General features: G+C 41.6%; 2 protein-coding genes across 13 annotated transcripts in view; one reads left to right on the top strand and one right to left on the bottom strand.

Moving 5' to 3' along the window:
- EPB41L2 (erythrocyte membrane protein band 4.1 like 2) overlaps nt 1-11781 on the top strand; it is a 382553-nt gene extending 370772 nt beyond the window's left edge. For all 12 annotated transcript variants that reach the window (XM_081829001.1, XM_081829000.1, XM_081829012.1 and 9 more), the window contains one exon: nt 10521-11781. The gene's annotated coding sequence lies outside the window, so the exon portion shown is untranslated. The remainder of the gene's footprint in view (nt 1-10520) is intronic.
- A 3510-nt stretch (nt 11782-15291) lies between these two features.
- SMLR1 (small leucine rich protein 1) overlaps nt 15292-23034 on the bottom strand; it is a 10632-nt gene continuing 2889 nt past the window's right edge. Inside the window, 1 exon segment of the mRNA XM_006736657.3 lies at nt 15292-17618. Within this exon segment, the coding sequence (XP_006736720.2) occupies nt 17533-17618 (86 nt within the window). The 3' untranslated portion in view covers nt 15292-17532.

Raw genomic sequence — 23034 nt, 5'->3', positions numbered from 1 at the left:
GAACCCTTTTTGCTCCTAAGAAGAAAAGAAACATTGGAATATCCTTCCCCGGAGATTCCGAGTTTGAGATGGACGTGAAATGTCTACATGGAGAGGTCCAGGAGGTATCCAAGAGCTTTGAGAGAAATCACAACAGGCTGAGGGGCCAAAGGTAGAGGTTTGAAGGTCACCTGAATGTGTCTTCTAGTGAGGAAGCCTTTGGTTTGAGTGATGTTACCCTGGGCCAGGTCAGAGGAGATGCAGGAGGTGGAATGGGGAAGTAGGAAGAAAACGGGGAGGAAAGGATGCCACAGAAGTTGCAAAAGACGAGAACTCCAAGAAGGAGAGAGTAATTAAGTATTGAATATTAAATCAAGTGAACATGTCCTCTGGAATTGTTGGTATAGAATCAGCCTGGGACTTGGTCAGAGCTGCGTCAGCCAGGTGGTGGGATGGAGCCCTGTCACAGGTTGAGGAAATGGGGATTTTACATGGAGAGTGCTTTCAAGAAGCTTTCTTTGTTATTGTGCATCCATGAACACCAATTTCTAAATAAGATAATATTGTCTTCAAGCTAACATTTCCGAGCCAGGGTGATATTCAGAGTTTCGAGGTGAACTCGAGAGCCAAACAGGAAATTAACATTTGCTATCTAACTGACTCGAAGGAGAAAAGAGCCACGTTGGCTGAACTGAGTTCTCGCTCATCACGAGCTGCTCGTTTACGTGTGGGCCCTGATGAGCATCACTTTGTCTTTGAAGGAGAAGCCCAAGCCTGTTGACTTCCAGATGACCATTTCCAGTTAAGGAGCCAGGAGTTTTTCAGGCATATCACATGTGTTGCATTTTAATTTTATTCGATTTGCCTAGTTCTATGACTCTCATACCTAAAATTAGCATTAGTTTTCAATGTAGATTAATCAAAGCTAAAATGCAGATTTATACACAGACATGAAAAGCCATTTCGGATTCAGTGGCTTTCAGACACAGCCAGTTTTCACTTTGGAATGCTGCGGAATGTTCTGCTTCACGTTTATAACCTGGCAGGTGCTATCGGTGAGACAGTTACAATGTATTTGAACTACCCAACAAAAGAGGCGCTGGACGCCACTGCTGTTGTGCATTCGCTAGCACGAGGGTCCCTAATTCCCCAGGGTCTGCTCTCGGACAAAATTATTATTGACTATTGTTTTTGCAAATGGAACTATTGTTATTGGGGTTTTTTTTTCTGGTAATAACAGAGGCGATTATAGTTTTTAAAAAGGGAGAGAGAGCAGAAAATGTAAATGATCCATAATTCCTCTGCTCCTAGAGATAGATATTCCCTTTTCACAGTGTATATGTGTGTGAACACACACACACTCACACGCTCCCACACTCCCGCCTCTGTAGATGTGGGCTGGTACTGTTGATTCTGTTCTATATAGCCTGTTTTCTTCTCCCCCTAACAGTATGTTGGAGGTAATCTTCCTTGGCAGTATCTCCTCATTTTTCATCAGCCATCGAACAGACACGTGAGGATTTACGTGACACGTGTTAACGGGCATTTAGGTTATTCCTCAGTTCTCACAATTCAACACGCAGCTGCAAAGATCATACTCATGTGTACATTTGGGGAGGCACGAATTTCATTGTTTTCTAGGGCCAATATTTCCTCCTGAAAGGTTCAAACAAGTTAGACTCCTACTTGCAGTTTATGAGCATCCCTGTTGCCCCACACCTTTGCTGATGCTAAAGATTGTAAAACATTTAAAAAATCTTTGCCAATCTGGTGAGGAAAGAGCATTTGTTCCTGGCCTCTGAGGGGGTGGGCGTGGTGGTCATGACTTTATTATACCCTGGATGAGGGCATATTGAGGAGTATGAAAATCGAAAGAATATTTCATTATAAACAGTTTAAAATTAGAGTCTCTTCTTCCCCCCAACCCTTTTTAACGAGGAAGTAGAATCCTAGAGAGTAAAGTAATTTGCATCAGTCACTTACACTCAGGACTCATAAATGCCATCCATGTGCACACCTAAGGATAGTTTCTTCTGTCTGAAGAACCTCAAATGTTGGTCATCCCAGATACCATTTTCTAAACATGTAAATTTGTGGGTGGCATTAGGAGGGAATTTTGCTATGGTAACCAAGCAGTGTGTGTGCTTAAGATATTCCTGACCCCAGGAGGATTACATTTGAGGACATGTTGGCCCTATGTTTGTCTCACTCTCATGCATCAAAATAATTCCGTTAGCCTTGGAGCAAGTATGTGTCTAGACTTGTCCAGTATAATACCAGTCCTCACCTGTGGCTATTTGAAAAATGGCTCTTCCCAAACTGAGACGTGCTATAAGTAGAAAGTAACATACTGGATTTGAAGACGTTAGAATAAAAGTATAGACTAATAATAAGCTAGAGAGTTGGGTCTAGAGATGAATTCTTTTGATTCCCACTAAGCTTCCTGTTGAAGGAAAACACAAGACAGATATTTAGTGAGTTCATATATGGTTTCAAGGTTTTTTTTTCCTAAAAGATAACAGTTTTGATGCTGTTTTTTTAAGCATAACTTTTACTTGATGCTACAGAGAAATGTTTTCCTCATCTCTCTATCTTATGAACCTAAGATTGATATAGGCTTATTAGCCAGAATACAGTATACTGAGTGTAACCTTATTCTAGTCCATTTGTTACTGAAAAGAAGCTTTAAGATTTTGTAAAATGCTTTCATATCAAGTTCCCACAAGATTTAAACCTAGCAGAATGAACCAGAAGACCTTATGCTAGCTTTAGGGCCAAATATTAAAACTACACATAGAAATCTTTGTCAGAGCTTTCAGAGATTTGGGAAAGCCATTTTTAAAAAGAAGGCAGAGTCCTCCCAGGATATTATAGATGTAGTTATTTAACAAAAGAACAGAAAAATGAAACCACAAAATTTCCGCTTAAATCAGCAGGTGAACATAATGGAAAAGACAGGCAGTAGTGCTTTCTTCCTAGAAATGAAGTTCAATTTTGTTTTTTTCCCTCCCAAGCCCCTGTTCTTAGTTCTTGCCTTTGCACCCCAGTCCCTATTACATTCATTCATAGATCCATCAATGTATACTATTGTGAAAATACCACGCTTGAAGCACTTTGATGGTTGTAAGAAAGAGGTAAACCCGTAAGAACATGAATGTAAATAACATATAGGGTAAAAAGTAGTGTTTTAGGAGAACCCTTGATAAAGGGCTATGGAAGTTGACAGAAGAAACAGTTTCTGATTGGCAGGTCTGAGACCTCCCCAAAAAGGTGGAGGGGGGGGGCAGGATTTGCACATACAGAGGTGAGCAGAGAGGAAAGAGCATGTGGAGAAGCAACGGGATGGGTATCAGGAAGAGCAGCTCCTACATGTAGCTGTGTGTTGGGTTCCCAGCAGAGCTGGAAGGAGTTGTCAAAGGCATATTGATGAGGGTATGACATTCCATGTCAGTACCTTAGTTTAGAATTTGCTCTGTAGGTCATCTATATAGGGTATTTGAGTAGGGGAAGGGCCTTTTCAGCACTGGCCTTCAGGAAGATTAATTCATCGGTAGACGGTAGGATTGATTGAAAGCGTGCTAGATTAGATGAAGTACCTGTAAGGAAACCATTATTCTGGTTCAGGCAATTTTTAATGGGGAAACCAACACCTGTATCTTTAAGAGTAGAACTGAACTTAATTTGGAAGCAAACTGAGCAAAATTTGAAATATGGTAAGTGAAAATCTATAAAAATATTATCTAACACTCACTGAATGCCTACTCTGTGCCCAGTTTTGAGAACTTTGCCATTTATAATTTCAGTTAGTTCTTACCATCATCCAAGGTGTAGATGAGGCCACGGGGGCCTAGAGAGGGCAAGTCTGTCACCCAAGTCACACAGTGGGTGAGTGGCGGAGCTGGATTGACCCATGGTCAGCCCGCATGCACACTACACACTGCTTTGCAGAAGGCTTCATGACGGGAATCTTTGAAATAACCAGCTCCCACCAATGTAGTTGAAACAACGCGTTTTAGAAAAATTAGTTTTGTACAAAATGTCTTTGAAGTTGCTATGATATCAAGCTAAGTGAACAAGTAAAACCATAATACCAAATAATCATATTTAAAAATGAGGTCAAATTGATGTTTTCGTTTGGCAGGATATTCTGCAATTGCTGTGTGGTAGTAATTCTTTAAGTAAAGGGACTTAAATGTGCCAAGTATAAAGATTCTAATAGAAAAATTACCGTTAGCTTTAAAGAAAACCCAGTGAATTGGCCTGATGGTGACACTGAGGGCTCACCCCCTCCTCGAAGGTAAAGGGAGTGTGATTGGCTTAAAAGCTAGAAGAGAGCTTTTACCGTTACGGGGGGAGGGAAGGGAGATCTTCCTCCTCACACCTCCTCTGGAAGGGAAAGAACTACAGTTGTGTGGAAGGTAGACAGTTTTGTTTTGTTTTTAACACGTGGAAATTTGGGGAAAACATCTCAAATTGACTCTTGAAAGCAAAAATACCTAACTAAATTGATGTGATTCTAGCAAACTCTGAACTGAGCTTCTGTCTTTGAAGTGAAGTTGTGTATGTTATCGAGCACATAGAGTTGGTGCTCAGAGGAGACCGAGATGGGGGACGGCACGGGGGAACCTAGTCTAAGACCTAAATGTGAGATGGGAGTCTCTAGGGGCCCACGTGAAAGCCTCTTGAGACCAGAGGGGCGCCATAACATCATTAATATGTTCAGGCAAACCAGGCGAAGCAAAGTTATTTCCCTGAACTATTTGTTGAACAGGTGCTGTCTTTCATTTGGCCAAAAAGGAAGAAAACACTAGATTTAATGTTTCCCTCTGAGTTCAGCAGACATACAAATCTGTGTGAGAGAAGGAAAGGAGGGTGATAGGTTAGGGATAGCTGATTCTCCACAAGCAGTTCCCAAGCTTCCTGGTCTCAGGAACACTTTACACTCTAAAATTTACTGAAGGGCCCAAAGAGCTTTCGCTGCTGTGAATTATACATATCAAAAGTTACCATAGTATAAATCAAAATTACCTTATTATAAATGAAACAGAACAAATTAAAAATATTTATTAAAATAGTTCAAAATAATGAGTGAAAGAAATCTGTCAGAAAAGGCTACATGTACTGTGTGGTTACAATGATATGAAATCCTGGAAAAGGCAAAGTGATTGAGACAGATTACTGGTTGCCACTGAGCTCCTAGGAAGAGTCTTTAAATATTGGGAAGCTGTTGGGACACCTGGGTTGCTCAGTTAAGCGTCCGACTCTTGATTTTGGCTCAGGTCATGATCTTGGGGTCATGGGATCGAGACGTCCATTGGGCTCCGCACTCAGCGTGGAGTCTGCTTGAGGATTCTCTGTCCTCTCTCCCTCTGCCCCTCCCCTGGCTCGCTCTTGCACGCACACCCGTGAGCATTCTCTCTCTCAAAATCATATAATAATAATAATAATAATAATAATAATAATAATAATAATAATAATTGGGAAGCTATCAAGCTCATGGTGGCCAGAATACAGTCTTCCAAAATTCCAGTTTTCACCTGAAAGCTTGAATTTTATCACTGGCCACAAGTATATTGTCAGTTGTTTTCCTTGAAATGACAGGCTCACCTCATTTTCAAGAAAATGCCTGCCGGGGCGCCTGGGTGGCTCAGTCGGTTAAGCGACTGCCTTCGGCTCAGGTCATGATCTCAGGGTCCTGGGATGGAGCCCCGCATAGGGCTCCCTGCTCGGTGGGAAGCCTGCTTCTCCCTCTCCCACTCCCCCTGCTTGTGTTCCCTCTCTCGCTGTGTCTCCCTCTGTCACATAAATAAATAAAATCCTTAAAACAAAAAAAAAAAAATGCCTGCCAGATAGAATAACAGTTTGTCCGTCAATAATTCTCAAATAAAAAAGGTGTTTGTGAAAAGGCAGCTTCTTCAATTCACAATTCAAGCATTCTTTTTCTTCTCTAGACATCCATTGTACTTCTGTATGCAGCAGGAGTAATCTGTGCCCATTTCCCATTTCATTACACAGAATGTTAAAAAGACACGAACTCAGCGGTTGAGATGTAAGACAGTAATTTTCTGTGTTTCATCCAGGACATCCTTAAGTGAGGCTGGCTTGCCGTCTTTGTTTCTTACTTCACTGAGAGCCTGTGGTGGTTATGAGTCCAGCGACTTCTGGTACAGTTTGGTGCCACTGCCTTGACATGTGGCAAGATGCCATCGGGTGTTGCACTGTCGGTGAAAATGTCCACCCCCTGAAAAGGACAGTTAACGTCTTCGTGGGATGATGAAATCGCTTTTTTTTCTTTAATAGCTTTGACTTCGCAACCCCCTGAAAAGAGTCTGAGTGACCCTCGGGGTCGGCAGAACTCACTGAGAACTGGTGGATCTAAAGTGGTGCTATAAACACTAAGAATGGACCTTCCTGGGTTAACCAAATCGGAATTATTTTCAAAGATTTTATTTATTTGAGAGAGAGCATGCGTGCCTGCATGAGCTGGGGGAGGGGCAGAGAGAGAAGCAGGCTCCCCGCTGAGCATGGAAGCCAGATGCAGGGCTCGATCCCAGGACCCCAGGATCATGACCTGACCAGAAGGCAGACACTTAACCGACTGAGCCACCCAGGCCCCCCCAAATAGAGATTTATCCTACTTGCATTTTTGGCTCTAGGACTCCTATCTTACAGTGGAAATTATTTAAAAAATGAAAATCACATATGCAAATTGGAGGCCCAAGGAAGAAAGTCTAGCATTAGGAGTAACTGACGTCCATAACCATAAACTATTATATTTAAAACTGAACACTTGAGTGCATGGATCTCATTTTTACTTAGGAAATAGTTGGATTGTCTCTCACATGCATATTTTATTCATATTTTCAAGATCTCTGGCTATACTGCTGCCCTACAGTAATTGAATCTTACTTAATCCAAGGACAAATGTTATGGTATCTTGCATTAGTTTAATTATTTTTTGATAAAAAGCACATTTTTGCATTTTTATTGAGACCCCTCTGGATAAGCGCTTTCCCACTTACAGGCAGTATTTCTAGTGGTTTCGGTCGAATGCTTTTTTATGAGTGCACATTTGCAGTTTACTGAACCAGTTTCCGGAGAAGAGCGCGCCCAAGTTTGAGCCCCACACTACAAGCCCCTGTCTCTGGAAACTCTAAAGCTGTGTTTTTCAAAGTCATAGAAGCTCTGTCCTTGAATGTGACTGGTTGCCCACTGCTCCTTGGGCACACTAAGATAAATTTGAGTGTTCTGGAACCCTCTGTGAGGACTTAAGGCAAAGTAGGCAGCGGCACACGTCCTTGAGGAATTTAGATCTAGAGTTAGAGCTGGGATTGGAGGAGACCGCCACACGGACCTATTCCCACATTGGCCAAAAGAGGGGGACAGAGGCTAAGGAATGGAGCTATAGGAGTTAACAAATGTTCACTGACATTGTATAGTCTAGGGGAGGGAAACTGAAGCATGGAAACAGTGGTTTGGGCTTCTGTTATTGTTTACTTGACCAAAATTCTTATATCTAACGTATAATCCATATACTTCACAGCTGCGTTCTTATCCAAACTCAAGGTGAACATTATGTGAACATTATGATGTCGCCCAAAGGAAAAAGCCAGTAGTAAATAATAATGCCTGCCCGTTTGTATTGACAAAATAAGATGTCCAGACTACAGCGAATATGAGGTAGAATTCAGGCTTTAAAAAAAAAACAAAAAACGAGTTCTTGCATGAAGGTCTTACATGAAGAACCAGTGCACAGTCTTCAGTTTGATTGGAATGGGTGATAAATCATTTAGACCCAAAATGTAATCTGTTAAAAAAAAAAAAAAAAGCCAAATATGAAGGTTTTGGGTTGTTTTTGTTTTTGTTTTCCTCACAGATAAATGCCAGAACAGGAAAAATATAAATGTCTGATGCTTGTGTACCAATGGAATTGGTGGTTCCGTTCTTATCTTTTCTCCTTCCCAGCTCAAAAACTTAGATGTTTACTACTTGCAGGAATTTATTTCTGTATGTGTTTTAGTACAGAAAGCAGTCAGAAGAGAGGTGGATGTGTCAATTATAAACTTCCTACAATAAATTATTCCCGGTTTACCCAGAACATGAGGAATTGGGATATTCTGAAATACTGAATATCTAATTAGCTCAGAGTTACACTTGATTTACTGCTTCTTAAAGAGCGAGGAAAAAATGCACTTGAATGAGCGGGGAAAAATGCACTTGAATGAGATGGAAAAAAATGTACTTAACATTAAAATTACAATAAATGTAATTTTCTTTCTCTCTGAAAACTGTTTGGAGTTCTAAGAGTGTGTTAAGATTGTCATTTGTAATACTTATTACCAGAAAAGGAAATTGGTTTCTTTCTTTCTCGTGGTTTGATTGAGAATAAATGAAAGTAAATGACATTTGAGTTTACATGGGTAACTGTCTTTTTCTCCACATATATTTCAATAAATGTTGAAGCTCTTTGAAATCAAGATCTCTCATTCATTTCCTACACACTCCTAATTCCTGTTTACTTGTCTGCTAATGACTTGGAAACAAGTTTAATTTTAGCTTTCCTTTCTAAATTGAAATTTTATTTTTGGTGAAAGCAGATTCAGTGAAATAACATGACATGGAGTCTAGAGATGGAGGATAGGATCCTAAACCTCATTCTTTCTCTGGGTTTCCAGGCACTGGTAACATGAGAGGTTCCTTTTCTATAACAGAAGCTGGGCGTAAGTGATAGCTCCGTTCAACAAATGATGCATATTCCCTGAGCAAAGAGAACAGAGCAACCAGCTCCCAAAGAGCAAGAATAGATCCCGTGACTGAGGTCACAGCTAACTCCCAAATCCAATTTGATTGGTAGTTTGATCCATTCCTGATCACCATCCCCTAAGTTTCTGTTCATAATTAGCCTAAAAAAAAGAGGACTTAGTGTTTTCTCCATTTATTCCCCCCTCCCACTTCTAGAATCAAGCAGAAGTCTTAATGAGTAATGAAACAGCCTAAAGCAGACAACAGGTGGGAGACAGTGAATTTGATTAATCAATCTGTCCTGTATAATGAAGAGGCTAAAATAATACCTGTGATAAATCTCAATGGTGGAGAGTTTTTCTATGAAAACAAGACTTAATTTTATCTAACCAAAAGAATGTGTATTCTGATTGACTTTGGGGCCAGTGTCTCTTAGAAAGGACCTTAATTACCACTCTCCACTGTCTTCTGTAATCACCTACCATTTGCCAAAACTTCAACTAAAAAGTGAAAAATTACTTTCTCAAAACCCTTTTTTCTGTTGGGAATAATGCACCATCCTTATTTTTTTCTCTGCCTCCCTGTCCACTCCCATTTTAGTCCTCTCTCCTCCCTCTCTCCTTCCCTCCCTCCGATTGTGGGCTTCCCCGGGGCTCACATCTCTCGTTTTTCCTTATACCTACAAAGACTAGTTCACCTGTGAGTTTCACTTGCCCTCTGCGCCAGCCTGCAAATCCACGTCCCTGGTCCTAAGACCTCACCTGGGCTTTACGCCTGTCCTGAGGTCCCAGACTCCAAATATGGTCGAGCTCCCTGGTACTTTCTTGCTCGTCCCCGCCCTCTGATAGCGCTCCTACAGGGTGCCTCTCTGTCCACCCTTCCACCTGGTTTCGCTCAAGTCTGAGTCCTCATCACCTAGCCGTCCTACCTGGCCTTCCCGTCTCTCTCCTCCCCACCCTTGGCCTCTTCATCAGACTCAAGCTGCAGTGATGTTTTCAGAACATAAACCAGGCAATGTCAAGCCTTCCTCAAAACCAGCCTCCCCCTCTCCTGGGCTTGTCATGCGCTATGTGGACTCGCCCCCTGGGCTCTCTGACCTGTCTTCTGCCCCTTGCACTCTACCTCTGGATCATAGCAGTAAACTGGCAGCTGGTCTTTTGTCTGAATGCTCTTTCTGACTTCAGTCCTTTTTTTGTCTGTTTGATCAAGTTTGTACTCCTCAGTCTGGTATTAAAGACTACCCGACCTTCCATTCCTCACCCTGTTATTCTCTCCAGTAATGTCCATTTCCTCACCATCCTGTTCCTCACTCGTTCTTGCTGCCTGCCCCCCATACTCTGCATATGCCCACTAACACCATGCGCTGTCTCACTTCTTGGCCTCTTGCCCCATTCTCTTCTCCTCACCTGCAGCCCCTTTTCCATTCATTTCAAAGAAGTCAGAATGGACTTTGTTTTTCCACCTTCCTTGAATCTAATGTTAAAGCCTACATTGGTTTCTCTGTTTTGGATTGTTAATGAATGAGTTCTCTCTGTTCTATAATTAACTCTGTTTGTGTGTGTATTCTTATTTGCCAGTTGTTTCTATGTGCTTGTCAGTCCTCCACATATCGTAAGGCCCCTGGGGGTGGAATAGACTTTCGTGCTTGTCTTCTGGTCAACATGCTATTTACTGTAGAACTAGGCAAATCGTAACTGTTGGTTATTTGATTTGGAATTGGATGGCACATTACTTAACGTGGTTTTTCAAGCCTCTGTCTTTGGAATATTTAAGTCTTTTCTCTCTTTTTTTCTTCCCAGAAATTCCATTTTTTAAACAACACTCAACTTTGTGAACCTGAAGAATTTTGACCATTCCAAGTCTTAATGCCATACCACTACTCCAGCGAATTTATTCTACAACTGGTAACAATGACCAGGAGCCTGAAGAATTAAAATGCCAACAACCAAACCTTACCTTAACAGCTCTGGTCTATACTGTTCCCTCGCATTTTAATACATTATTTTGTTTTATAACCACTTCTAAATATTCTTGATTCTTTCTTTCTTTTCTTTTCTTTTTAATTAGGGAGTTTTGTCTTTGTTTCCTGTTTACTTTGTGTACAACTACCTGCTTTTTATCACTCATTTTGATCAAATGATAGTGAACAAAGCCAGCCCCACGCTGGTAAGGTGTGTTCACTTGAACAGGTGCTGTTGTGTGGAAAGGAAACTCTGTGACTAATTTCCGATAGTGGCTTTCCTGTCTTCCAGATCCTTTTCATTGAATCCTTACAGTAAATATTTACGGAGTTTTCCGATTGCGGTAAATATACTGTATGAGAAAATATTAATACAGATCAAAAGCATTTCTTACATCCTGAAAATTTTCTAATGTTTGAGAATTTCATTGGGGCTGTTTTTTATATTGGACCCTTTCTGACTTTCCAGTCCTCTGACTTTTTACTGAAAGTCAGAGATGCTCCAGACTGGAGAATTACAAAGAAGCTCACTGACCACGCACTGTGTTTCGAGACCCTGTCACGCCACAGTGCCAACTCTTCTCAGACACATGCTCTTCGGCAGCATTCCAGAACCAGGAGGGAGGAAAAAGAGAAACTACTGTTTCTTCCCTTCTACTAAAAATTCAGGCAGCTTAAAACCTTAGTGCTTTCTTTCTTAACATGTCCAAATTTCAAGACTTTCCATTATTTGAACACTTTGTGTAGAACACTTGCTTTGTATTAAACCTCCCTGTCTACTTGTAAAACTGACCTTTTGTTATTGAGCAGGTATATCTCTTTCAGATAGTTGGATGATTCACACAGGTTTGAGGACACTGGGGAGAAGAGCAGGGGCTGTGGTGGGGTTTTTTTGATGGTTGTAAGGAAGCGATACCATTTACAGCTGACACCAGAGACCTGATAGGGACCTATTAACGGTATTGAATATGTTTTCCTTTGCTTTTGACCCTATGTATAGTTACGATGCCAGATTAGATTTATAGCAGCTTCAAGTTGTATTAAATGATATTTTGCTTTCTGTAATACTGTTATAAAATAAAGTGTGTTTATTCTCTAAACTTGTCGCTTCTCTTTTTTATAAAGGTTTAAAAAACAAATGAGTGATATTTTCAGGTAAAAGTCTTACTACGTGGTGAAATGCAGCATTTTTTAGAATCTGTTATTCCGATCTTTTATAATTTGCTGCTGTCGCCCACATCACCAGTGTGAAATGGCTAAGGCGGCATTGAAGGTTTGGAAATGCATTGCTTGGAATGCCAGGTTCCTCCAGCCTGTGTACGCAGCCCACCACCGCCTTGCAGATCTTCCGAGGGAAAACTCCACGTGTTTTCTTTGTGTATTCTTTGTTTTGTTTTCAGAAAATATTTTAGTTCCACCATCTGAACCCTCCTCTGCTTCATGTTTTGCTCTACTGTCCGGTGGACCTTAACAAGCAGAATGGGTTCTACCAAGGGGGCCGCGTCCGTGTCTAATTGGGGTGGTTCATTATGAAGCTTTTGCCAAGACACATCGGATTAAGTGCTCCATTTTCTTCTACACATTGAAAACATTACACAGCAAAAGACCAACAGGGTCTATTCCGTTTTAAAATGTTACGTAGAATTTCTCTAGTCCTTTCAAGTGAGCACGTTGAATACAATTTACATGACTGTCTTCTTTGGGATCTGTTCCCACTGAATTCTCTCTCACCTTGTGAGAGGTCTTTCTCACTTCCTGCAGAATTATTACAGAAACCACTCCTCTTTGGAGAAGCCGATCTCCGCAAGCCAAGCCTTAGTGACATTAGGGGGCCAAATGTGGTTCTGTGAATCTATTTCTCATCAGAAAGCTTGTATGGATAGTGTTCATATTTAAAGCAGAGGTTGGATTTACTAAGAGTTCTTTGAGAACCAGATCCGTCCATCCTTCCAGTGATAATTGCCCTGATAGGAAGTGTCCACAGCAGCTCCCAGTGAACAGGAAATGCTGTGTTTGATTAGGGCTCAGTTTCAGTCAGCTGAGATAGCAAGGACAGGGCTTGGGGTCCCGGAGACACCTAGAGCATCTGTGGGGCCTAGGACCCAAAGAGCAGCTGGGAACAGTGTTGATAAGTCATGCCATGTGTAGCTGGAGCAGCAAGGCTGCCGTTCTTAATATTTTGTAGTTCTTAGAAAATATTTCCCAGGATATTAGCTTGTTCTGTAAACTGAGCTTTCAAAACCCCAAGTGATAGAGTAAGAAATAGGTCAACAGTGTTCACTGAGGTGAGAGATGTCTGGGTGTAATTGTTTATCTTAAAAGCCATATAATTTTGGGGTGATAAGCAATAATTCCTTGCAATAATTCCTTTTAGTTGCATGGGGTTTTTACAGGTAACATCATACATAAGCCTTATAAACAATCCCGTGTGGAATGCAGGAAATAGCAGTGCGTTTTCCACAGACCACAGCTGGATAAAAAATGAGGTTATTTTTAAAATATGTAGAGTTGGTAGATGTCTGGTATTTCACTGTCATGAGTAGCTTCTGTTTTATGATCCATTGTACATTGCATTATTCATTGCATAGACCCACAGTTCGTGGAATGACTATCACCAGGACTCCAGCAATGAAGCAGACTGTAGCCATAACCACTGCCCAACATGGACTTCATTAAGTATTTCCCCTTATTTATGCACATAATTATTTGATATCTGAAAACATAATTGAGATTCAATTGTAGGTAGAGAGGAGTGAGTTGTGGTTCAGATGAAATAAGATTGGCCGTTAGTGGGTAATTGCTAATGCCAGGCGATGGTAAATAAGGGTTTATTATATCATCCTGTTAAAATATTCCTAAATAATCATGATCCCAGGGTCCTGGGATCGAGCCCCGCATCGCGCTCCCTGCTCCACCCTCTCCCACTCCCCCTGCTCGTGTTCCCTCTCTCACTATCTCTCTCTCTCTGTCAAATAAATAAAATCTTTAAAAAATAAATAAAAGGCTAAAAAAAATACCCTTAAGCCCCATAATTTTTTTTTTTTTAAGCCCTTCCTCCATGTATTGTTAGAGAAGAATACATGGTTCTTCTTTGCATGGAGCTCTGGTCAGTTTCCGCCTGTCTTCCGTGCTCGCACGAGAGACTGGGACACTTGAATGTTCCTGCTGAGACAGTAACAGGAGGGAATATACCTTGATTAGTTTGACAGAAGCCAGCCTGGACTGCAGCACCAGCTCCAGAAGAAAACATGGGCAGCTGGCAAATCCTAGGTGCTGCGCTCCTGACCCTTGGCCACAGGGTCAAACACCGACCCTGTGTATAGTTATGGTGCCAGCTTAGATTTATAGCAGCCTCAGGTTGTATAAAATGATCTGTTGCTTCGAATACAAAGGCCTCAGAACCCTGCAGCTGGACCTTTGAGTCCCCCACTCAGAGTAACTGAACCATGTGACTTTAATGAAGGCACTTAAAGTGAGGGTACTTCTACATCTCAGTGCAGGGATATTCTGATAAAAATGTGTACAATGCCGAGCGGAGCTCCTAGCACAGTAATAACCCTCCAAACACGGCAGGCATCGTCAGTAATAAAAGCACTGTGCATGAGGTGATCCACCACTGGCAAATTTATGGAAGATCATGCCAGTCTGAGCTGTGTTGAGGGCTTTCCCTAGTACAATTCTGTGCTATTCTAGGGTTACTTGGGAAGTCTGTTGAAAAGGTTTGGGCTTTGGAGGTATGTGGACTCACTTCCCTGAGAACCCCACAATGTCAGGGACCTCTTACGGTCTACTCATTGTCCACCATGTGGAGGCTGCGCAAATACTCCGAGACTCTAGCTGCAGGCTTCCTAACCACAGACTCTTGGATGGATTTCAAGGGTCTGAACTTTCCCCAAATATATGCGAAATTGTGGGTGTATGCATGTTTCTTAGGAATAAATTCCTGGCTTTCATCAAATTCTCAAAAGGCTTCTTTATTATCTAAATAAAAGTTAGGAACCTCTGCTTTTAATAATCTGGGTTTGGGAATATGGGTTTGAATAACTAAAAAAAAAAACAACAGTGGAAGGCATTTTTAAATTTCCAATATGTTTGGTGGTAATTTTAAATGTTTTGAATGCATGTTTTCTGTTCTGTTGTTCGTCACTCATTTGCCAGGGTAAATACCATTGTGTAAATTCTGATAAATTCAGAGGTCTCTTCTGATTAGCACACTAATTATAAAGTCAGAAAGCAAGAATCTCAAGAGTATTTGTTCTAAAAATTCTGTTCCTAAACAAGTCAGAAAATTAATTTCCAGAATGTGTTTTAATAGCTATGAATTCTGATTTCTGAGACACAACGTTGCCAAGGAGCTTAAGATTTCAAGGAAAAGTTGTTTTTGGTGTATGGGAGTCTTTATCTGTTCCTGATTTTCTAATTGCTACTAAATTCTAGAAAATACTAGAGGCTATTACCTGGTCGAATTAATTATAAATAAGTTTGCTTTTTAAGGGTTGGGAATAACGTCTCGGGGAACATAACATGTGTCCTTCCTTGCCCCATTTTCTGTTTGGTCAACTTGTATGGGATTGCAGTTTCCCAGCACTGTTAACAAGAGAGGTAGGAAGTTAGTATTAACAGCTTTATTCAGCTCTGTAAAAAAGAAAAAAGAAAAAAGAAAAAAAATTCTTCGGTGAATCTTCACTGAATACCTGGCAACATAACAAGAGCATTATTTTGTCGAAGGTCTCGGGCTGGGGAAACAGGTGGGAATTCTTTCAGGTACTAGAACATTAGAAAGAAGATTAGGAGCCCTTGTGAGACCCTGTGGGGTTGTGTGTGCATTTGGGGCCCCTGGTGAGAGGCTTTGGAGCACAGGGTGGAGCAGAGTAGAGGATAATGTAAGGAGGCTGCCACCTGGTCTAGGAGCCCTGCAGACGAGCCAAAGCAAGCCAAGCCAGAAGAAGATCTTAAACTGGGCTGTGAGCATCTGAAGAGCAAGTGTAGCTGACTGGCAGCGCCCTGGGAAGGCCTTGACAATTTGAGCAGCCGTGCCTTCAAGCAGATTGTAGCAAAACCCTTGGGACTTGGTCTTTCCATGGGAAAACATGTTTCTGTTTCTCTTTACACATAAAAACCACGGATCTGCTCAGGACTTCATTGGAAATTATTCTCAACAGCAACAAAAGAAATGGGTCTTGCTTTAAACTCCTTGGTTATGCCTATCGCTGAAAACACGTGTTGGGAGCTCATCCGTTATCACAGTAGCTGGGATGCTTTTTCCCTGGGCAGGAAGAGATGGTGGGCTTGCCTCCACCAGGACCAAAAGCCAGGCTCCCGTCTTTCCAGAAGAAGGTGGAGCCAACCCTGGTGGCCAAACCACAGATTTGGCTGGCAGCTGGGAATACGATGCATCCTTTCACGCCTTCTGTTAAAGAAAGCATTTTTACATAAGCTGATTTCCATCGGGGGCTAAAAAGAGATCCCTCCCAGAACTGATAGAATATTATTATTCCTTCCATATGGCACGAACGCTGTTATTTTAAATTACCTCAGTCTGAAAGCCCCAGCAGACAGTTCCATTGTAATCAAATGCAATAAAACACAGAATGAGTGTCTTCAAACACTGGGTTTTACATTATGCAAGAGGGGCAAATGGAGACTAATGCCTCTGGACATATGTGAAGAATTTGAAGTGGGGAGAGGGGTAGCTAAGAAAATACCCAGCACCAGTGGTCCATCCTTGCTTTTGGTCATTCACACCATCTTTCGTAAGATTGTATGTCACTACAAAAGTCGGTGCATTTCTTACAGGTGACCAAACTCGGTACATTTTATAAAGTTAATCACTCTAATAGCTTGTTAGATTCACATGCAAAGATTGGAATATAACCAGACTCCCACTTAGGACATGGGGAGCATCTTTTGTGGTCTTAACTAGAAAACTGTGGTGAGCACAAGAGTACTCAATCTATTTTAATGACCACTTTGGATTAAGTGTTTCTTTTTGGTTATCTATGTTGGCTCCTTGGGGCTCCCACTGAGAAAAGAATTCTGCTAGTGAAATGTTGACTTCCTTCCGTATTGAGAAACAGCTCCCTGATGTTTTGGTTTTAGAGGCAAATGCTTGAGCTATTCTCCATATGAGTTACGTGAATGTCCTCTTCTTCCCTTTGCCCACCAGCAAATTGACAATATTCCCAAGCCATTGCTTGCTTGAAAGCTGCCTTCATGGGTGATCCATATCTAGTATGGAGAGACTCCACTTGTTTTGTGGGTCATCACAAGGGTGGTGTGGTTTGTGAAGGTAGCTGGAAAAGGGAAAGAAGCAAACTCAGGGCCGGAAGTGATGCCTGGAAGTGCGCCATTTTAGAGTTGCCGTGCGGCAGGTGGAGGAAGTGGGAATACTCTCGCAGAGGGAATCCACAGTGCTCTCAAGGCACTTGTCTTTTGCTATCCGTTTGCTCTCTACCAGAATTTCTTCACCTATAAAATCAGAATGATGTACACTTCCATGGGATTATGTAATAAGGATACTTAAGACTTTTACTTAAAAAAATAGTGTCCTTCAGAGTAGACGGAGTCCTATAAAAGTTAAAAAGTTGCCAAGCGTCCAGTCCATAGTGCACATCCAAGAGAATCTTATATTCTTGGTACTCTCCAACGAACTGCTATTTAACTGAGTCTCGTAGGTGTACCCCTGGGTAATAGCTGCCACTTTGCAAAGTGGTTCAGAACAAGCTTTTCAGTATTCCATTTGTGCTGTTGTTCGAATTTATGAACTTATTTTAATAGCTAAGCCATTGACCGTTGCTCTCTGACCAGTAGACATTCGCTGCGCTTTAGCCATGGATCGATCAGTCCCCAAGTCACGTTCTTTTCATCCGCTGGTACAGGTAAGAGCCAGCCTTGCGTTTGTGCTGGTCATGGGGACTCTGCGACAGTTCTTCATTAACTGAAAGGAAAATTATCAGTTAGTTCTTTGGAGGCAGCTGAGTGCCTGCCATTGGTCATGGTCAACTCATGCGTGGCTGTTGGCCAGCATTTCTGCAAGTTACTCAAGGCCAGGCCCCCAGAGCAAGGCCGTTGCAGGGTCTCCCCTCACCTCCCAACCACTTCCAACAGAAATGGAATGCTTATTTTGAAAGAATGGACCCGATTGTAGTGGACAAATTACCACTGTAATAATTGTTACATGCTAAGTGTAGCTAAGTATACTTAATATTTAGCAGATTAAGTGTTGATTAAATGTATTAAGACTCCCTCATTCAATAAGCATTGATAAAGCAATGTCTGTAGGCCGGGGGTGGGGATGTGGAAATGAGTAAGATAGAGTTTCTGTCTCTGACCCTCCCTGCCCCCAAAAATGTGTTGGGCATTTGGTCTTTAGATATGTCAAATTAGTCTTCTCCCTTTTACATTTTGACATCCTTTACTGAAAACTGACAGTTTCAACTTTTTACCACCTGCACATTCCCTAACCCCTTAAAATATGACCTCAGTTAAAGCTACTCTACTGAACTATTAAAGCTCATCAATGATATGCTAATTATGAAATCTAGTGGCATTTTTCGACCCCCAGCTTCCTTCCCTGGAACATTTGACACAAGCCCCACCACGCTCCAGTTATTTTCCTCCCTTTGGCTTTTATTATATACCATCATTCTGTGTCCTCTTCTCTGCGCCTGTAGGTTCAACTGTTACCTTGCTGGCAATAACACATTTGATCTTTAGCCCTGAGATATCCCTTAAAAATCCCAACAAGTATCCCTTGGGATCTGGAATCTTCCTGGTACATCAAAAAAATACATCTCTCTTCCTGACCACCACCAACACACACCACTGAATCTGTTTATTTTCAGAATTATAATTATTCATATCATCTAAAACCGAGATCAGAAGCTTATAATCTTATGGGAGGTAGTACATGTTTATAGACTTGAGCCTGGAAATCTTCCCTTTGGCTCCAATATCAAATCCAAGCAATTTACCCCTTGCCAGGCACTTTATATGCGATGTACCCCAGGACACATGCACTCTCCTTGACCTGAGTTCTAGGCCTCCACGACGGCTTGCCATTATAGTCAGGAGGTGTTACATATGCATTGGATAATGACAAGCCATAGGCTACATGAGCCTCAAGATTTAATAGCTAATATTTATTGAGTACTTGTTATGTGCCAGGCACTGTGTGAATCCCTTTGCATGTCTTATCACATTTAATTCTTGCTATGGCGTTATGCTGTAGTCATCCTTGTTAGTCTTACTTTATAGATGAGCAACTGAGGCAGGGAGAAATAAAGAGGAAGCAATTTGCCTACAATCCCAGAAATGGATGGATTCAGGATTCCATCCCAGGCAGTCTGATTCCAGAGCCCACACTCCCACCACTCGGTTACACTGCCTGTCCATTAGATGATTGCTAGTTCAAAGGCGTTGCTTGAGATGGCCCCTGGCTTAGAAAATAAACTCATTGAAATGTGAGTAATTTCTTCCCTTTTAGTCTTCATTAACGAAGACTAACTGCACGACAAGTGCTTTGAATGAGGAACCAGAATACAAATTGTAGAACTGAAAATTGGTGACCTGAGTAATGGGATTGAAGGAAGAGAACTCTAGTAGGAGTGGAGAAGCAGAACAGAGAGACCAAGAGGAAGCTCATCAATCCACAAGGAGTTAGCTCTCCAGTACATGGTGTCTGGTGCAAGGTACAGAGAACAAGAGTGATAATTCACCTTTCTCCTGAAGGAGCTTGCACCCTATCGCTTTACTTCATCGGCCTATTAAGGAGCGTGCTGAGAGGTACTAGACAGGTGAGACTGGCAGGTGGCCTTGAAAACACCTGAGTTTGGTATTGTGGACATTCTGCAGGCCATGAAGTTCTCCTCTTGGGCCACAGGTGAAGAAATGCAGCCTCTTTGACTCAGGGTGACATCTTCATGCTAAGGAATCACCGTCAGAAATAATTACTCCTGTTACATGAAGAGATGAAAGCCTCTCAAAGCTTTCATGAAACCCTTGCCTTGTTTAAAATTCTCCCACAGTTGCCTTCCTTGTTTGTGGTAAGTTTGTTTGCCTGGGCCAAAAGTATTCATCCATTCAACAGATGTCTATTGAATATGTCGTCTGTGTTCAATACTCCAGGAGTTGTGTGCTGGCTGAGAAGGCTAGCTCTGGAGCTGGCTGGCCAGGGTTCAGTTCCTGTCTCTACCATTTTCTAGGTGAGTGGTTTGGGCAATTTACTTAATTGTTACAAGGTAATTTTAATAATAGCTATTATTATAATGACAAAACACGGCTTCTTGGAATTTATAAGTTAGCAGGGATAATAACAACTAATAGTTTTTGGAATAGGCTTGTTAAGAACCTTGTATGTATCACTTCATTTAATCCCCATACCAACCTTATAGCTATTTCCTGCTATTATTCTATTTTACAGATGAAGAAACTGATCTTCAAGAGGTTGGGTGGCCATTGTGACATTGGGAATTCAAACCCTGTTTGGTTTGATTCCATAGTCTGAGCTCTTAACAATTTTACTCTAATAACCCTTAAATTATTCTGATTTTTTCCAAATACTTATCTTTTTCCCTTTTGACTGCTGACTACTAAAGCATATATATGAAGTTCAGTGAAAGATGTCTAGCCATCTGCTACTTGAGGTGTTTGTTTTAGAATGTTAAGTTGCTGAAGGCCGGAATGTGATCACTTACCAGACCTTATTTTGGATCTAACTCTATACAAAAACTTTCAGGCATTCAATAGACATTTTTTTTTTTTAAATAATGATTTTTTGGGCAGTGTTGGTTATTCAGAGAGCAATTTGTCCCTGATCAGGGTGATGGTATTTGGGGGGCAAAGAATAATATTGGGAGTAGAGGTTTAGGAATCTCAGGAGTTGGGGAGGTAAGATAATCAGAACTTGTACTCTAGAAGGTATGAAAGGTCCATGGGAGTGGTTGATGAAGGGTTTTGCTGATGGAAAGTTCAAGATTCAGACATCCACCTCAAGAGCTACTCCTCAAGGCAATTGACAGAGATTGAAGAGTGCAGGATGCTAGAGAATTTTCTTTCTTCCTTTGTGAGAAAATTGATGTTGTCTACATACTAATTAAATTTACATGCATCATTACCTCCCAAGGCTTCAAGTGTAGAGATTAATGTTGAGTGATTGCAATACCTCCACATGTTTTCCATCACATCTTAAAATGCCTCTCTAGGCTGATGAACTAGGATGTATGGAGCTGGCAAGCTGATTTTCTGTTTCAGAATGTAGGACTCTGGGGTTCTGTGAACACACCAGTTAATCTGTCAATGTCCTTTTCTTTACAGAAACAAATTAGGAGTGATTACACTTGCCATAACCCCGGTTGGAAGATTAATGACATGACATTTGACCATCTGGTTACAGTTTTTAAGTGGGAACTGCTAAATAAAGATATAAACTGGTGATATTTTATTTGGGGTCAAGTGATCTCAATTGCCCTCAAACTATAGAAAAGATATTACTACTTACACTTAGGAAAACAGCTACAGAAAGGACTAACCTTTAAAAGTGTTCTTAAAGTTTTTTTTAAAGGAAAATTTGGAAAATAAAGGGAACAGATCTACATAAAAATGAAAATATGTTTAGGCTAAGGTTGTCTGCTAACACTGGAAAACGTAATCAGGAATTATTCCAAAAAAGGATGCACAGTTCTCATTGGGGAGAAGAGGGAAAGATAAGCAAAGCACAGTTGGAATAGAAAATTCTTGAGAGAGTAATACAGTACAAGGTGCCCCTCAGCTGCTATCCTGGCCAGGTACCTACAAGGAATAGTGCCCAGGGCCCTCATTGTCTTACCCCACCACACTTGGGACCCAGTCTCAACTGAATGAAAACCGACAACAGAGAAGCCTGCTTTGGTCCAGTCAGCAGGGCAGTCCTCCCTTGGTATCCTGCAGATGGTTCCTTGGCAAGCTGCTGGCAAGAGCGTGCTAACAGTCATTAGTATTCTTTCCAACAATAAGCCTCAGATGGGACCCCTACTGCATTAAGTGACTGATGCAGAGAGTTTTGCTGCCTCCTTCCACCTCCTCACTCACCCCTCCTGTGCTCCTTACCTATAGCCCAGAAGCTCCAGGCACACTTCAGTGAGAGCCAACAAAAGGGAACCATGGAGAAGAACCACAGAAAGTAGAGGCTTATTACATCATTGTGGGGGCCCCTTAGCTGTTTTGGAGGGTTCTGCTTCTGGTGGGAGTGCTCTGCTCTAATGTTGGGACAAGACTTAGGGAGAAGGGCAGGTCATTCTTCAGGCCATTGACCAGACCTGTAAATGAGGCCAGAGCCAGAAACAGAGAGATTTGCAATGTCTCTCCTCCAACTTCTAATAATTTTGCCAGATGCCTTTTGTGGTTTTCTATACCTGGGATTGTTCTCTCAGTTCTGAAAGCCCATAGTAAAAATCTGTTCCAGAATCTAGGACAATCCCTGGTATATGGTAGCTTCTCAAATATGTGTTGAATGAATGCATGAGAAATCTTCCTACCCAAAAGTATGGTGCACATTTGGAACAAGCTTCAAAGTTGGTGAAAAGACTCTACCTGGAGGGCCTTGGCCTTTGTTGTATAGGGCTGACCTTCTCGCTTTCCTTTGGGTTATATGCTGTGTTGCAAAACATGGAAGCTTTGATCTCTAGACACCTTACATTGTCTAGGGCAGGGATGTGTCAAAGAATGAAGGGGTCACCGTGCAATGATCCTAGTACTCACGTTAAGCATGTCCTTGGGGCCTGGTACTGTGTGTACACATTGCCTGCATTTTGTCCTGCATCAGCCCCCTGTGATGCCGGGCCACACTTTCAAGGGCAGGCTGCCTTCTCCAGGACCTTTTGAAGGAATGTGATTGATATGTCTATACCTTGTAATTATCTACATTATCTAAATAAGCAAAATACTGTAGACCTGTTTAATTTTAATTTTTGCAGATTACAGATGTTTTCCCCCAAAAGTCACCCAGGGATAAGTAAGGCTATAAAACCAAGATTCATCCTTTTTTGAAGAAGAGTCTGTCCCAAATACCAGGTGTCCTGCTGAATGATCTGACCTATAATAACTGATAAGTAGAGGCCAGTAAGAGACTTTGGAATCCATGAGGCTATCTTGGTCTGTTGTTTGCCTCATTTAAGGCTTGATACATTTTTGAGATACTAAACATTTATTTCCCCAAATAGGCAGCCAGAGATGAAACTTGGGAGTGACATGAATGATTCAAGTCTCTGTGACATCAGCATCCTGTTACTGCTCCACAGGGTGCTCAGTGTCACTGGGGGCCTGGCATGCCTGTGAATGACAATGGCCATTGCAACAGCTTTAAAAGACTTCCAAAA

The sequence above is a fragment of the Leptonychotes weddellii genome, chromosome 8, assembly GCF_054177405.1.
Source record: "Leptonychotes weddellii isolate Sample4059 chromosome 8, ASM5417740v2, whole genome shotgun sequence".
Lineage (NCBI taxonomy): Eukaryota > Metazoa > Chordata > Mammalia > Carnivora > Phocidae > Leptonychotes > Leptonychotes weddellii.
The sequence above is the reverse complement of the archived record's forward strand: the minus strand, read 5'-3'. Positions and strand labels throughout refer to the sequence as shown.